The sequence below is a fragment of the Brachycentrus maculatus genome, unplaced genomic scaffold (genome assembly GCF_059751285.1).
Source record: "Brachycentrus maculatus isolate JH-2025_06_01 unplaced genomic scaffold, ASM5975128v1 h1tg000299l, whole genome shotgun sequence".
Classification (NCBI taxonomy): Eukaryota; Metazoa; Arthropoda; class Insecta; order Trichoptera; family Brachycentridae; genus Brachycentrus; species Brachycentrus maculatus.
In genome coordinates, this window is record NW_028281050.1 from 1,825,145 (window position 1) to 1,842,268 (window position 17,124).

At 30.6% G+C, this 17,124-nt stretch overlaps 1 protein-coding gene across 1 annotated transcript; it reads left to right on the plus strand.

Annotated features, from left to right (window-relative positions):
• Nucleotides 1-6,496: 6,496 nt before the first annotated feature.
• Nucleotides 6,497-8,249, plus strand: LOC148304913 (uncharacterized). Its single transcript, XM_088267568.1, has 4 exons — nt 6,497-6,596; nt 7,324-7,373; nt 7,773-7,825; nt 7,931-8,249. Exons 1-4 carry the CDS (start codon nt 6,497-6,499, stop codon nt 8,247-8,249), a joined length of 522 nt encoding a protein of 173 aa, XP_088123694.1.
• The last annotated feature ends 8,875 nt before the right edge of the window (nt 8,250-17,124 follow it).

Consider the following 17,124-nt stretch of genomic DNA (forward strand, 5'->3'; position numbering starts at 1 on the left):
AAAATGTGTTTGTGTTAAACTTTTGTTATCAACAATATTTTGAGTGGGTTCAAATCTTTGTGTTTTAAAATACTGGATTTATCAACACAAAAGAAAACGATTTTTTTTTTAATTTTTCAACACAGACAAAGAACTTATTTAAACGAGAATAATGGATGTTAGAGTGTGTACTGAACTGACGACCAATACATTTTTTAAATCGAAATAATGATGTTTCATGAGAATTTAAACACAATTTTCAGGGTTTGGAATTCAAAATTTTTCGATTTGATTCGTTCAGATAAAGAAATTTATCTTTTAACTTGCAAAAGTGATGTTTTTCGACAATTCTGTTGATGAAAACGACTAAACATACACACACAAACAAATTTATAATTATTTGTTTATTTATTATACAGCGGATTTCGAAAAAAAATACGATTTTTGGTTGTTAAATCAATTTTTTTTTGTAATTAATAATTTTTTTAAAATTTTAATATATTGTAAAAACTAAATGCACGAAGGTTTGGAAATTTGTTACGATACGTGAAAGAATGCTGTTTTTCTATAATTTTGCAGATGAAAACGATTGAACATTTATTGCTTTTAAATCTGATATTTTTTTAAAAGTATATCATTTTTTCAAATAAATTATTATAACTGAATGCACAAAGCACATTTGACTACGATACGTAAACTGATAAAAACTGTATAGAAAAAGTAACTCCGTCACCCTTGAGTCAGTATAGTACTAAATCTTATGACCGTACTCCATTTAAACTACACTAATCATTTTTCTGTGATTTGTTATTTATACACTATTTTAATATATTCCCACAAATAATATTTAGAAGAGGAAAACTTTCGTTTTTTTTAAAAATATTTTTCGTTGTTGTTTTTCATCACATGTTCAACAAAAAATAAAACATTTGAAAGCTCTCAAATATTTATCTGTCAATAAGATGCCTACTTAATCAAGGGTTTGAAAAAATTCAATTTTATGGATAAAAGACCCATTCTTTTCTTTTCTATAAGCGCATGCGAGTATTTCAGGAAGCTATTTATATTTCAAGAATCCTCCCAGATACCCTACAGCAAGACAATAGAGTCTTTACCTCGAACAAAAGCTTCATTCCACTTCTATCTATTTTTATTTTTGGATAAAATTCAATATACTGGTTTTTTACTCTGAAATATTGCAAAATAGCGTCACAACCATGTCTCTTTATGCCATTGTCTACATTATGTAAAATTCACCATTCTCCCCATGATTGACAACCACATTACTCAAACTTCGGAAAATTGTACATATGCTTTAATTGACAAAATTGCCTACATTTTTAGATAAACGTCAGCGACATCTATGATTAATTTAGTAAGCATCTTATCAACTGCAACTTTCATAAAATATATGTAAGATTTTATCACGAATTATTTTACATAGTCGGAGACGCCTTAAAATATCATTAAAAAAATATCACACTTATATTTTCAAAATATTTTGATATTTTAACATAGATAAACAACTTATTTTTTGACATCTCATCAAAGATGAAGAAGAATATGGAAGTCTGGGCATTTACGGGGCTGATGACCGTCATAGGCTGGTTTAAGTGATCACTTTACACACGTGTAACATTCACCAATTCTACCCATTATTGACAACCACACTACTCAAATTCTTGGAAGTTCTATATATATGAACCAATTTAGAAACCTTGTTCTTGAATCACTAGAACTTCACTAGAGACATCTATTGGTGAGATGTAAAGAAGCTTTTTATTAAGCAGAAACTCTTATATTAGTATGTGAGATCCGAATCCTGGATTATAATCACACACATGAGAAACGCCAGAAAATACCATTTTCATTTTTATTATTAAGCTTATAATTTGACCAGATTTATAATTTGGTCGTCAGCCCCGTAAATGCCCAGACTTCCATATTATTCTTCATCTTTGATGAGATGTCAAAAAATAATATGAAAATAACTCCTGTAATTGGAGATAATCCAGATTTTGTGAACAAGTATTTGGACACACTCAAAATGTTGTAGATAAACAACAATTTGGAAGCCTGGGCTTATGACCTGTCATATGCTTGTTAGGTCATCACTTTACATATTTTACACACCATTCTACCAATGCTTGATTACCATATAATTATAATCATAGTTATAATTATAACCCAAACATGAAGCGTCATGAGATTCATTATATATGTATAAGTTCCAAAATTTTTAATACTAGGTATGGTTGTCAATATGGGGTAGAATGGTGAAGGTTACACATGTGTAAAGTGATTTGTAAACAAAGATTTGGACGCAAAATATCGTTGTATTTTTGGATTTGTTTTCATTCACAATGTTGATCGTGTTATTTATTTTTCGTCTGTCTTTCAGCCTTACTTTCCACGAATCGGCTTTTAATAGAAAGATCAAACACTTCATGAGATTTTCTGTTTTTTCAGTTTGATTTTGTTTTTGACATTCTGTTTTTCTCATTTCAGTGAACTTTTCAGTGACAGATTTGATCAGAGTTTATAATTTTTCAATATTAACTCAAATTATTTTTTCCATTTTAAAAAAATATTGGCTTAAATGTTTTTTTTTATTTAAAAAAAAACAAAATGTCGCAAACTGAATCCGATATATTCAGTGTATAATTAAAATTTGGTTCAATTACATTTGAATTTGCATACCTGATAAATATAAAAAAATGTACAACTTATAAAGGTTAAAAAAAAACATACTGTCTACCATGAGTGAGGATAAGGTGTTGCATGCATTGCTGTAACGTTGAACGTGTTGACATTTTCATAAAAAAAATGTTTTCACAAAAATATGTTTTTACTTATCAAATGTACACAATAATAATAAACCCTTATCCGAACCCCAGTGGTGCATAGGGCAGTGCTTCATATAAACGCAGAGTTATCTTGATCGTTTACACATGAAGGAAAGGTGATCAGCCCTCCGCTTCAGGTACCAGTCCAGGGTAATATTGAATAAATATAACAGTGAAAAAATCACTTATACTTATTTGACCCCCTGGGAATTGAACCCGGGACCTCTAGAACGGTAGCCGAGCGTGCTGACCATTCCACTACGGAGGCGGACAAAATCAAATGTATATACAGAATATAATTCGAATGAAACGTTATGTCAAAATTTTAAAGCAACCAGTGAAAACTTTACTTAAGGAGATTTAACATTTTGATCAAACGAAAATATTTTCATTTTTATTTACACTGTTAAAAAGTTATTCAAAATACAGAAAAAAATGATTTCCTTCATTTTTGGAATTTCTTGATGGGTTCAAAAGAATTAAAAGTCAATCCATAATACGATCCTTTATCCTTTCAGGCGAGTTCTAAAAGCTTTCCTCTTTATGTACAGACAAAAGCAGTTAAAATTCTTGATCCCCCGAACAATGGATCTGAAATTCGTTTTTAAGACTCTGGAATTTTAAATAGGATTTAATTAAAAATTCTATAGAAGCTTAATATAATTTTATGTATTTTTTTAATATCTTTTGGTAATTATGTGGTTCTGCTATTAAAGTAAGAAATGAAATATTCCATTATTTGAGAAGAATACATATAACTTTAATACTTTGTCGTAAAACGTTAATGCGTAGTACATCGTAACGAGATACACTAGCGCGTGGGTATTTTGCTCACACAGCTACTGTATATAATATACACAGGCGCCATGGTGTAGTCGGGTAGACGGTCGACTACGCAATGGGCGTAATGGGTTCAATTCCCAACAGTTAAAGCAACAGCAAATTAAATTCAAGAAATATTTATCTGTTTGGTCTGTATTTTTTTTTGGTCTGTTTGTAATCCATTTTTCACATGTACCTTCCCTTTCCTCCAAGACTTCTTAAATAGAGGATTGGGTGTTAGCTTTTAAAAAAAATGAGCATATCCTATCGCTGATTGATTATTGTGATCATTTTATACTGTGTTACATGTTATTTTTTGTAGATTTTTTAAATATGTTTGAAATATTTTAAATTTACTACTAGTATATCTAGGTTAAAATTAATTTTTATGAATTCATCATTCATTCTAAACAAAATCATTAATGACTTTTATTTTTCGTAAATAAGATATACAAGGAAAAAACACGAAAAAATCAATAAAATTAAAAGCAATAGGAGATTAAATTGAACAATAAATCATAATCACAGGATTGTCCAATTAAAAACAAATAGTTGATTCATTAATATCCTCCATTATTGGACACATAAAAGCTCTATTTTGATGTTTAGGTTACTGTTTTAAAGCAAATTATTGCATACAGTTTCTCAAAATCTGGTTAAAAATTCAAGAGAAAACATTTATATTCTAAAGATATTTTCAAGAGCTTTGAAGTATATTTAAAGATCATTATGAAATATTCTTAATTTGTTTCATTGTTGGAAGGTGCAACTTTCAGGATTCCCTGAAACGCTTTATCATCACGTACACAACTTAACTGCGTTCCTGTCGACAAGGTAAAATAAAAGTATTTTATCGACGCCATTTTCAGATATCAGACGATTCACATTATCAATAAAATCTCAATTCTCATCAATATCCATATATAATTTATTTTTTTCATCTCATCAAAGATGAAGAAGAAGAATATGGAAGTCTGGGCATTTTCGGGGCTGACGACCGTCATAGGCTGGTTTAAATTATCACTTTAAACACGTGTAACATTCACCAATTCTACCCATCATTGATAACCACACTACTCAAACTCTTGATAGTTCTATATATATGAACCAATTATGAAACATCATTCTTGAATCACTAGAACTTCACTAGAGACATGTATTGGTGAGATGAAATTTTCATTTAAATAATTTCAAAATAACTCCTGTAATTGGAGATAATTCAGATTTTGTGAAAAAGTATTTGGACAGACTCAAAATAATGTACATAAATACTTTTTTAAAATTATAAGATGAAAAATAAATATCATAAAATTTTTATTTATTGTTTCGGCATTAACTTTGTGGTAAGACATGTTACAATGCTTAAAGAAAACACTTGTTTTTTACCACTTGACTTTTATTATAGACTACTAACAAGACCTCTATGATGTTCTTTATTGCTTTCCATTTTTCCTTTGTTTTCAAACTCCGTCCCTTGACTAACCCCTTCCCCTTACTTTCACCTCTCCTTATTTTTAGAACAATTTTATATTTTATATTTTAGTTATTATACAGACCTGAATGATGGAAGTTTAACTTCTGAAACATGTAGTCTATAATAAAACTCAAGTGGTAAAAAACAAAGTGTTTTCTTTAATCATTGTATCATAAAAATTATTTACATAATTTAAAAGTTAATAAAACATATTTTTACACGTTATGTTAAACACGTTTAAAATTATTCAATGAATTTAAAAAATAAACATTTGGTTTTTTTTTTTTATCCCAAAAAATAAAGACATGTTTTATTATTTCTTTATGTATTGTCAACCTAACAAGAACCAAACATTTTAGATTATAACTATTGATACAGGTAGGTACATGGTTTCAAAGATTTTTCAGTACCTACTTCAAATGAATATTTTAAAACAACAAAGGTGCAAAAACCAGTGAATCGATTGAATACAGTGGTTAATAAGTTAACAACGACTTCAAATATACATTTGCACTTTCTAGCATACTTAAACGGGGTTTTAATTAGTATTTTCGGGATGTCAATGACACCAAAAAAGAAAAATTACTGACTAGTAGTAGGCTTAAAAGTATCTTCACTGTTAATTTTAAACTTTTTACTTCTGTATCCGACTTAGATTGTGGTTAAATTCTTGAACGCCATATTATCAACGTACACAATTCAGGGGTGAAATCGAATATTTCATCCAAGAAATTCAAAATGAACTATTATTTTTAAGTTGATTATATATTGCGTGTACCTAATGTACTTGATTATTTGTTGAATAAATAAATAAATCCCAATATCGATTCCTAGGAACTTTCAAAATAAAGACCAATAGTTTTCAACTCTAATACATATTCAAAGTTACCTTAGACTGCTAACTAAAGCCCAGGAATGGTCAATAATCATGCTATTTCAATAAAATGTAGTAGGCCTCCATGCATCATTGTACATCATGTACGGTGTGGATGAAATCATTTTTGTCACCCATTAGTTTTCCTTATTTTTTTTCTTTAGCCCCTATCTGCATCCATATAGTACATAGGGCACCGTCTCATATCGACGCAATGTTAATTAGATCGCTAATTACACGAAGCCTCCGCCTTCGTAGTTTCATTTATGCAATATCACCCTGGACTAGTATCTGAAACGGAGGGCAGATCATATTTCCTTCATGTGTTGACGATCAAGGATAACAGTATGTTTATACGATGCAGTGCCCTATGCACCATTGGGATGTGGATAAGGGTTTGAAGAAGTGAAGAATTACATGAAGATACGATGATCAGTCTTGCGGTTCGATGATTACCTTTACTCGAATTTAACCAGGTGAATTGTAGAGAATAAAATAAAAATGGTATTATTCATTTGGGATCCTTTGGATAGACAATTCGGGGACAAATCGAAGGAAGAAACAAGACAAGGGGAAGCGAAATGGTTATTACTTCTAGTCGGTTAGGTTTGCGTCACGGAATGTAGATTCGGAATTTAGGCACCAGCGGACTGGAAACTACCCCTAAATGGTTACTAGACTAGATAACAAGACATGGAAATTTTATTGTTTTTATCGCCAGTTTCAGCGAGTCTACCTATTCAGATTATTCAACGGAGACAAAGTTTCGTGACAGATAAAAAATAACAATGAAATTTTCAACGCAAGCTGTCTCAGAGGAAATTTTGTTTTTATACAAATTATTTTCTATAACTACAAATAGACTAAATGGAAATAATATAAACTTTTATTTAAAAACTTTTACAAAAAATATTTGCTTAGATCTTACATTTACTTTTCTACTTACAATATTGCCTTTTGACTTGATATGTATAGTTTAAAACTTTGGAATAAAATTCACATACGAGTATGTCACTGTTTTTTAACAAAAGATGGTTGAAACCTCGTATCTAACGTATTCTACATAAAATTCAGCATTTTTTAACGCCTGATTTGAGATATATGTGATTTTTTAAATAACTTTCTTTCTTTATTGCAAATAATCTAAAAAAATTCAACATTAAAAAATTAAATTTGTCCCCTTGATTGTTTTGAACTATTCATTATAAAAATTCATTGATACATTTTTATGAAGAAAAAAAACAACTTTCAGTCTAAATTTAATTCACTCGGGTCTTACATATTCATCTCTTTGACAGTAAATTTAAATTTATAAAAATAACGAGCAGAAAAAATTCCAAAACATACATACAATAAGAAAATATTATGTGAGCTTAAATAGCATACTAACGAAACATTCGTTGAAAGCGACAGACGTTTTAATCTTGTTTTTCAAATAAAATATTCACGAAAAAAAATATATAAATACATTTTTCAATAAAATAAAATTATTTTCAGTCACTTTACTCGTGTCTTAAATATTATTCCCTTTGGATTCATAAAAAAAGCATATCCAAAGTATTTTTCACTAACGTGAACCTAAATAGCCTAATTAACGGTATAGGCGTTTGCGACACGGTACCTAAAAATCCAAGTACCAAAGGGCATTTTTCATAATCTTTATAAAAACAAACCAAAGTTTTCTAATAATATAAACCTGTTGCGGTATATATTACGAACTATGGATACGTTTTATTCTTTGCTGTGCGTCATGGGAGCCTCACGGGTAGTCACTGGCTACGTTGACTTGGTAACCAGATTACCAGTCGAGATAGCTTCAATCATATTCAGGTATGTCCCATTGATCTCAACAAAGTTTAAATGATTTCTCTGTACTCTTACTAGAAATAATTTGTTTGTTTTACATTTTTAATTAATGTTTTTTTTTTGTTACAGGAAACTTGATGACAAGTCTTTGTTGGCTGCTTCTAAAGTGGATCCAACGTGGTCTGATGTCGTGAAGGGAGACAAGGTACTAAGAATGAGACTGCGCAGATACAAGCGTGTCTCCAGACTGAGTGATCCCCTCAACCTGCGCAGGTTCCGCTCTTTTGAAGAACCGCCGAAAAAGGGGACAAAGCGATTCGACAGTCTCTTTGGTTTCACTGCTGGAAATACTTTTAGTTATTCCAATAACTCTGACAGGCCCATTAAACGACCAAGGCTAGATGATGGAGTTGCAAATAACTTTAAGAAATCTAAACTAAGGTTTTAAGAATTTACAATTGTATTTGATTATATAATTATTTTTCTTGACGAAACCATGACTTTCAAAATAGTCTCTTAATAAAAGCTATTTTGAATGAAAGAATTCTAGATACTTTGATTTTTGTGCGGTAGCTTTGTAAAATATATTTTCATTCATTCCTATGAAATGTTTTCTGTTATGAACAACGTACATAATTGATGATACTATTCAAATTGTGAATATTTTTGTAAAGCAATTCAATCTCTTAAATTAATTTGCATTAAATAATGTTTGACGCGTTTAACTACCATGCTAGATGATCCAGGTTTGATGTCCATGGTTGTTTATACAAATTCATACCAGTTTGTATAAATTACATACTTCTAATTTATATAAAAAAGGTCTTCATGGTTTGTATTTGATACATGTAGTTTTGTTTAGTTTTTTTTATCCATTTTTAAAAACCATTATTCTTTTAAAATAATTTTATCGGAACCCTTTCGTTGCATCAATTATTTTAATTCAAACACACAGTTACGTATATATTCTTTATTATTTTTATCATAAGTACTTTAAATAATTTAATTGGGATAAAATATTCAAAAACGGGCTCTTTAGAAACTTTCTTTTAAAAAAACAGTTAAACTTGTGTTATTATATTAGTATTTAAAATTTATGAATATAGACAACATTTTAAAACCTTTATTTTCATTATTATATCTAGCTATTATAAACATTGGTGTGTTGTCAATAATTGATCATGTTACCCTATTGACAGAACGTTTAGATGATCTATAGTATAAATGCAAAAGAAACTTCCCGAAGTATAATTTATTTACAGCTATAAATCTCATTCTATAAAAGTGTAAAAATTGTATAGGAATGGAATATAATGAAAAAAAAACTTGAAAATATTGCATGTACAGAATATATGTATCGGAGTGGGGAGGGGAGCCTGGTGAAAGTGGTAAAAGAAAACTGATTTATAAGTTTCGCATGTTTCGGGAAATAAAAAATTCATGCGTCTTACCCCAACATAATGGAATTAAATCTTGAATCCAAAAAACTCCCTTAACCTGGGTTTTATAGCGAGGATTGTGACGCGTGAGAAGCGCTTTATGCCGTACAGGACTACCGAAAATGATAACAAGTATTTTGTTTATTTTCTATCGTAAAACCTGCTTCATACACTTGGAAAATATGATTCTTATAATTGAATCAATATATTGATATCTTGGTTTCAGAATTATTTTTGAATATTATATCGATATGTATGCGCCAAATTAGCTATAAATAATGATTTTTTTCATAATCTATTTTTTTTACAATTTGACGAAGAAAAAACATTTTACCGAAATCTCTAATTCTTTATTTAAGTAGGTACTTTTATAATTATCTATATGTTTATAAATATTATGTAATGCGTATTTCTATGCGTTTTAATACGCAACCAAATGGTCCATAAGACACGTCTTTAACATCGTCTTCAACTCAGACGAAACTTAAAAATTGATAAAAATATTAGACGAAAAATTCAAGTAAAAATTAAACAATGACAAAGTTCAGTCTACAACCAGGCACTATCTATGCAGTATTCTCTCGTTATTTAGATAATTTATAGTCTAAATTATTTGATCCATACTTTAGCTGTCATAAAGTCATATTTTCTTTCTCACAGTATTAATTAATAGAAATTTATGAACCAAAGAAATATTTCATTTAAATCTGAGAGATTTTTTCAATCAAATTCCGCGTTATCATTTTCTTATCTTGAAATAATAAAATCGTCAACAAATACAAAAAAAAAATCATAAAATCAACTGTTTCTAGAACAACAACAAATTTCACTTTAACACGCGGAGCCTCACGCATATTTTGTTTCTCCGATATTCATGAAGATAAGATCAAAAGAAGTGATAAAGAAAATCACTTACCCAAACTCCGAAACAAGCCATCCTTCGATTGACGTCTAGTTGGAATGAATAAAGGACATTCTGAATTCTTCAATCAGTATCACTCACGTAAACAGTGACAGGACACGGCGGAATCTGATCAAATTCACTTGTTAGGATAATATCGATTACATCACAACAAAAATACAAGGCGCTTAAATATATTGAACACAGATTTACATTTTACACTTTAAATCCCGTGAAAACGTTTTTTTAGGTTTAAATAACTTAATGATATTCATTTTTAAAAAATCACTTGTAAACACCTTTGAAATTATCAAACTGAAATCACTCAACAAAAAAAACGTTTTCAAAATATAATTTGATACCGATTTCGGAAGACTTAGCGCATACCAACCGTTATTATGAAATAACAAATATTTCGTGGCGGTAAAGAGACAACGCGTCCATGTAACAATAATAATTTAATCATAAACAAGGCATTTTCAAAGCAAAATTAACTCTTTAGTATAAAAATGTCTGCGAACAAGATTGTTTGTGTGTTGTGAGTTAATTATTTTTTTTTATTTTACATAAAGTTTCTGTTATTAAATGGACGATTTGTGTAAAGTTATGTGCAGTGTGACCTAAAAAGGATGAATAATTGTTTTCTGTAAGTAGGATGCATGCTTTTTTATTTCAATTTTATTCTTTATATATGTACATTTATGTTATCTGTAATTTTTGACACGTTAAAATAATTAAGTTAAACCTATTTATCACTCAAAAAGTTTTTAGGATGTCTACAACATAGGTTTGACCCATTTTAAGTTGATGTTACGTAAGATAAATTATATTTTAAATCAACTAGTGTATTCACCATTTTGTAATAACATGGGAAATCTCTGCTCGAAGTGGGCGACGTGTTTGCTCACATTCGATCAAAATAACAACTTACAACGATTCAGAGCGCTGTTTGAAGCTATTTCAGCGCAATAAAAAGATTTTTTTAGGCGGCATGTGACAATGGATGAAACATTAATCCATCACTTTACCCAGAGTCAAAATGGCAGTCGGCTAAGTGGATAGCATCCGGTGTAAGCCGCTCAAAGCGAACAAAAACGCAAATGTCAGCTATTTAGGCTTTATCTTCTGTAGGATGCGCGTATTGTAAGATGCGCGTGGTATTTTTTCATTGATTACCTTGCAAAGAAAAACCGTTAAATATTGCAAACATTATATGGCTTTAATGGAGCGTATGAAGGAAATTTTGCTTTAAAAAAAACTACCCCAAAAAAACTTTTATCAGTCGTCCTACGAACTTATTGAGTGATATTACAGAAATGCAACTTTACAGAATATTTATTTGAAATTTTCTGAAAAAATCAGTTATCCTATGAACTTATTGAGTGATATTATAGAAATGCAACTGGACAGATTTTTTTTTAAATTTTCTGAAAAAGAGTTTTATCAGTCATCCTACGAACCTATTGAGAGATATTAAAACTGTATAACAACAAAATATTTGAAATTCTACGTATGTATATTTTTAAACAGTTCATGTTTTATTGTTTCTTTTATTACTTTAGAGCATCATTAGATACGAAATTGTTATTACTTAACTATTAATAAAGCAACTCGTTCAAATTTAAATACTGTTATCTTTCTGTTATATTTACAAGCACTATCTGTCCGCTAGATTTAAACATCTGTATAAATTACAAACCTAGACCAACATTACTGGTCGGTTGTGGGTTTGCAGGAAGATATTGATTTAAGCCCATTAAAATACATTTACTATTCTAGAAGATTGAAAAATAAATATTTGTCTGCAGGATAAACTTTATGTTAAACCTGTACAAGCACAACTAAATATGAAATGCAAGGTCACGAATTGAGAGATACATGGCATTTTAAATGTACTATCGAGAACAAAACTATGAGAACACTGACTTTATTGTGTACATTTTTTTTGTATCGTACTGGATTGTCCATTATTGTTGTATAATGAGTATTTATTATACTCCTGACCTGACCGCTTTCAAGTATTTGAAATACTGATCATTTCAAGTTTTCGTCGGTCTTCTTCTGCTCTATTACCAATGACATCCGCCTCATAAATTCGTTTGACCATCCTTTCTTCACTCATTCGATTCACATGTCCAAATCATCTCCACACACCTTTCTTAATTTTGCCGATAATGCTTATTTCAGCCTTGCATTCTTTCCTTCCTACGAACATTCTAACATTTGTCATACAATCTTTTGCCGCATTCGTCTGAGAGAACGCATTTCGACTGCATACAGTTTGCATTCATTCATCCTTCTTTTGCTAACTCCATGCTTCACTTCCATACATTAGGGTTGAAACCAGGACTCCATTGTATACTACCAGTTAAGCTTTTGCTAATGGGTTTTAATTGCTTCAACTTAATTTAAATCAAATCAGAAAAAACTGTTTTATTATATCGTAGTCATACAGGAAAAAGTGACCAAGTGCATTTGTTTACAAAAACGTGATCATTGACTATTTGATATCTTACTAGCTTAATATTGCCCTGAAAACACCCCAAAGGATTTTAAACTTGTAAGTATAATATATTGACTTGGTAAAAATGACTAAATGCATTGATGTTTATTTTGTTGCCAAGCAAAAGTGACTTAAATGGCCCTCCTGAACATTTAACGTTTTGTCAGTTAGTCACTTTCTCCTGTACGACTACGATATATTCTACAATAAACTGTAAACAAAATGTTTGTTTTCATGTAAAATTTTAGGCACAAAAAATATTATAAGGATTAAAAAATAACTCGGCTATAAACTTTCGACCGCGACAGTTTCCTTTAGAATCTCGCTATGGCAGAGTAGGTAATATTCTGCGGAGATGAAAAAAAACTTTTATGGCACATTTACGTCGTTATGGTATTTTTTATTTACAATCATAAAAGGCTTTATAATACTTTTATCTTTCTTTTTAGTAGTAAATATCGATTATTTAAAATAATACAAAATAAATATTGTTTTATGTAAATTATTTTAATATATTTTTTATGTTTTTTAAATTTTATATCCACAGCCAATCACACCCGCAATTCATCATATGAACAATTAATTGATCGCACATAAACTCGCGCCATAAATAGTCACTCACATATTATATCACTCTCACAATAAATCGCTCTCTCAGAAAATCACTCCCACAATTGGTCGCGTCCACAATTTATATCTCCCTAATCAATCGCTCCCTTCATCACAAGTTACCACGATTGTTCACTTCCATGAGTGATTGCGCCCAAATTTATTGTTCCCACAATTAATCATATCCACAATTCATCGCTTTTATAGTTGATTGTGTCTTTAATTGACCAAAAAAATCCAAGGAAGAAATGATCATTGCAATTTATTTAAAAAAAAACGATTTACTCGTATTATTACATGTAACCCTAAGGTCTAGGTTTTGCTCACTGCCTGTGCATCTCTATAAGATAAAGTACGTTACATCACCATATTGCGAATGTGGACAATATATAAGGAATGCAAACCATACATACTTTCAATATTCGCTTACAACAGAGAAGGAGAACTTTCTAAATAGCTTAACACGGGCAGGAATCCAACTCCCTACCCAAGTATCCAGGTACCCTTCTTTCTGAACCTAATTCTAGCATTGCAGTCATAATTTGTAAAATGATAAAGCTAAATACATTTTAGCTATGAAAATTGTTTAAATTTCTGTCACTTTTTTAAAAATATTATATATTTAATAAAAATAAGGTTTGACACTGCAGAAACATCCTCTATGTTATTTTGTTTATAAATAAAAATTAGACTTGACACTGGCAGAAACATTCTCTCACTGGGTGATTGCCAAATACAGTGGAACCTCTCATAACGAGTAATTCGTATAACGAACATAAAAAAGTGAAAAAGTTATTCTGTTAACGAGCGACATTTCGCATGAGTTACAGAGAAAGGGTTTGAACCTTTTTCATGACATTTACTGGTGAGCCAGGACTTCCACGCTAGTCAAAACAAAAAAATGTTTCGCTTAACGAGTTCTGGAACAAATTATGCTCTTTATGAGAGGTTCCACTGTAATAATAAAAATTGCAATAATAAGAAAATAAGCATATTTTTAACATGCCATGGATTTTTTAAAAAATTTAAATCAGAGTCAATTTATATTGCAGTTTGATCATTCTACCGCCTTTAAGGTTCTGTATAGAGAGCTCCATCTGTTAATGGTTCTCCTTTGAGCAGTTCGTGACTGAGAGTAACGTTGCAGCCTCCTTCTGCTCTCTGCTGCCCTGGCACTGAGGTGTTCATTCCACGGTCCCACCACTGCTCATCCCACTACGCTATCCCACGATCCTACCACACCTAACCCCAGCGCCCCCTTCTACATTTTGTGCACCCCACACAGACAGTAATTGGCGGCAAACCCGAGTGACCACGGCCTTAACCGGAGATGTACGAGTGATGTCAGGATAACGAGATGGGATCGTGTGTATCTGAGTCCTTTGAATGAGAGAAATTTTTTCCTTCGCTTAATTACGTTTTTCTTAACTACAAGATCTAATGATCTTACTGCTTTCGCAACAACAAAAAAATGAAAAAAAGACATTTTATAATATGGTAGTACTTACGTATTATTTGATGTCGGTTACATACATTTAATCTTTATGGCATGGTTGTGCAAGTCTAACGACGATTATTTTTACAAGTCAGTAAATTTTACTATACGTATTATCAAAATCGACGTAGTTTTTTATTTAAAAATATAAGATTTACTTGGAAAACACCACTTTCAAGTGAAACTTAAATTGAAAATGGATAGATATTACCACGAAGTAACTGCCGAATCAATGACTGAAAGTATTACATTAATTTTATTTTTAATTTAAAAGTACTTAAAAGCAATGCACAATTATTGCGTGCATCTATTCAATCTATCTTACAAAAAACTCCATACAAAGAACAACGAAAATCAAGTAATTACTTAGAGTTTAAATTTATTTTAATATGTTATTTTTCAATGTTCATACTGCGTAAATGTTACTCAATTTATGCTCGCGTTATTACAAGCAAATCAAATTAATATTATACGATTACTTCCAAGCAACTGATATATTAAACTGTATATATGACTACTCGTACATACGATGCCACTATTCCAACATTCTACCGTTATCGTATTCAATACGCGAATTATTCTGTTGATAGTGAAGTACTGATTCGCATTTCAGAGGCTTTGCCCACACACATGATACAACGCTGAATGGAATCTCGGTTTGAGGTTATCATTTGTTTCATATAAATTGATCACTTTCCGTGTATTTGCGTATTAATTAAAGGACGACTATATGGGGTTGCTAGAACGTTCAATTATTCATGTGCCTTTGAAATCTATAAGTTAATCAACTTTTTTTTTAAATTATTTTATTTTTTATTCCTCAACAACTTATTCGCTTTCGTAGTCTAGTGGCCAGCACGTTTGAATAACGTGCTGAAGGTTCCGAGTTTGATTTCCAGGGGTATCATAACAAAAATAAAGAGATTTTTCATTGCAGAGCTGATCACCTTTTACTTTATGTATTTTTAGTAATAGTTTGAAAATACATATATATGTATATATATATGTATATCTATATATGTATATATATATATATATATATATATATATATATATATATATATATATATATATATATATATATATATATATATATATATATATATATATATATATATATATATATATATATATATATATACGATTTCATGGATAGTGGTATTTACCAAGCAAAATTAAATAAAAAGGGTAACATAAATTCAAATTCAAATTTAACTCCCCATGGGAATCGAACCCGAAACCTCCAGCGCGGTAGGCAAACGGGCACAAAAAATGCATACCGTATTTAATGGTGATCTTAAATACATCGAAACACGCGTCATATAATAATAAAGCAAAAGTAAATACTTTATTTTATCGTTCGCTACTAAGGAATAACAACTTTCGATAGGGAACTGTATTTTGAAATAGGTACTTGTATTAAATCTTTGAATCCTCTAGGATTTAGGCTTCACGGTGAAATAAGCGATAACGTGAATTTCTGAATTCTAGGAACAATATGCTAATGTAAAAGGGTTGTTGTATCCATTTTCACCCCTTTTGGTGAATCAAGAACCTTTTTCAATCAACAAAAGTAGCACCTGAAAAAATAAAGTAATGAAATCCGATGGTGAAAAATTATTTCAGCGTAATGAAAAAGCACAATGCGAAGTGAATTGTTAATATCGCTTGGGAACCAGGTCAGATCACATCCCTTACATAGACTATGAAAACGAATTTCACTATTGCAGTCAAAAAATATATTTATCCTGAAATAAAATTATTACTTCAATAACGTTGACTTATCAACACAGATTAAGAAGAATATGAATGTCTGGGCTTACAACTTCTCATAGACTGGTTTAAGTAATTTAAGCCATAAGGTGTTTGTCCACTACACGAAATCACACGGAATTTTCCGTCCGGCACGTCAGTTAGCTTTTAAAAAACGATGATTGGCTTGGATTGGCATGAATTGGCTTGGATTGGCTTGGATTAGATTGGATAGGATGGATTGGCTTGGATTGGCTTGTGCGTTTGTCCATCTTTCTTCGGATCGGAGCTCTTGATCGGTGCGTGAACACGTTGCGCATAAATTCGATCACGCTGAACTGTCGTAGTCGCTTTCATTTTTCTAAACCGGACTGCCGGACGGTCGAATTCCGGGTAGTGGAGAATCGCCCATAATATACTACCCATTAATAACAATCACAATGTCGTATTTATCTTTCAAATACTTTATAGAAACGTTTATAGAACCACAAGATCCAAAACACAGAAACGTATTTAACAAAAGCTAGCACATACATATCTCTTTTGGTCAAAAGAACTTTATTACAAAATAAAGTAAAACAGCCTACTTCAATTCTCCATAAAGTCATTAAGTAACGAAAGTCA

Coding starts and splice junctions, on each gene's coding strand:
- LOC148304913 (XM_088267568.1), top strand. CDS start 6,497: ATGGTATTATTCATTTGGGATCCTTTGGATAGACAATTCGGGGACAAA. Junction 6,597..7,323: donor ATGGTTATTACTTCTAGTCG/GTTAGGTTTGCG, acceptor AATAACGAGCAG/AAAAAATTCCAAAACATACA. Junction 7,826..7,930: donor ATAGCTTCAATCATATTCAG/GTATGTCCCATT, acceptor TTTTTGTTACAG/GAAACTTGATGACAAGTCTT.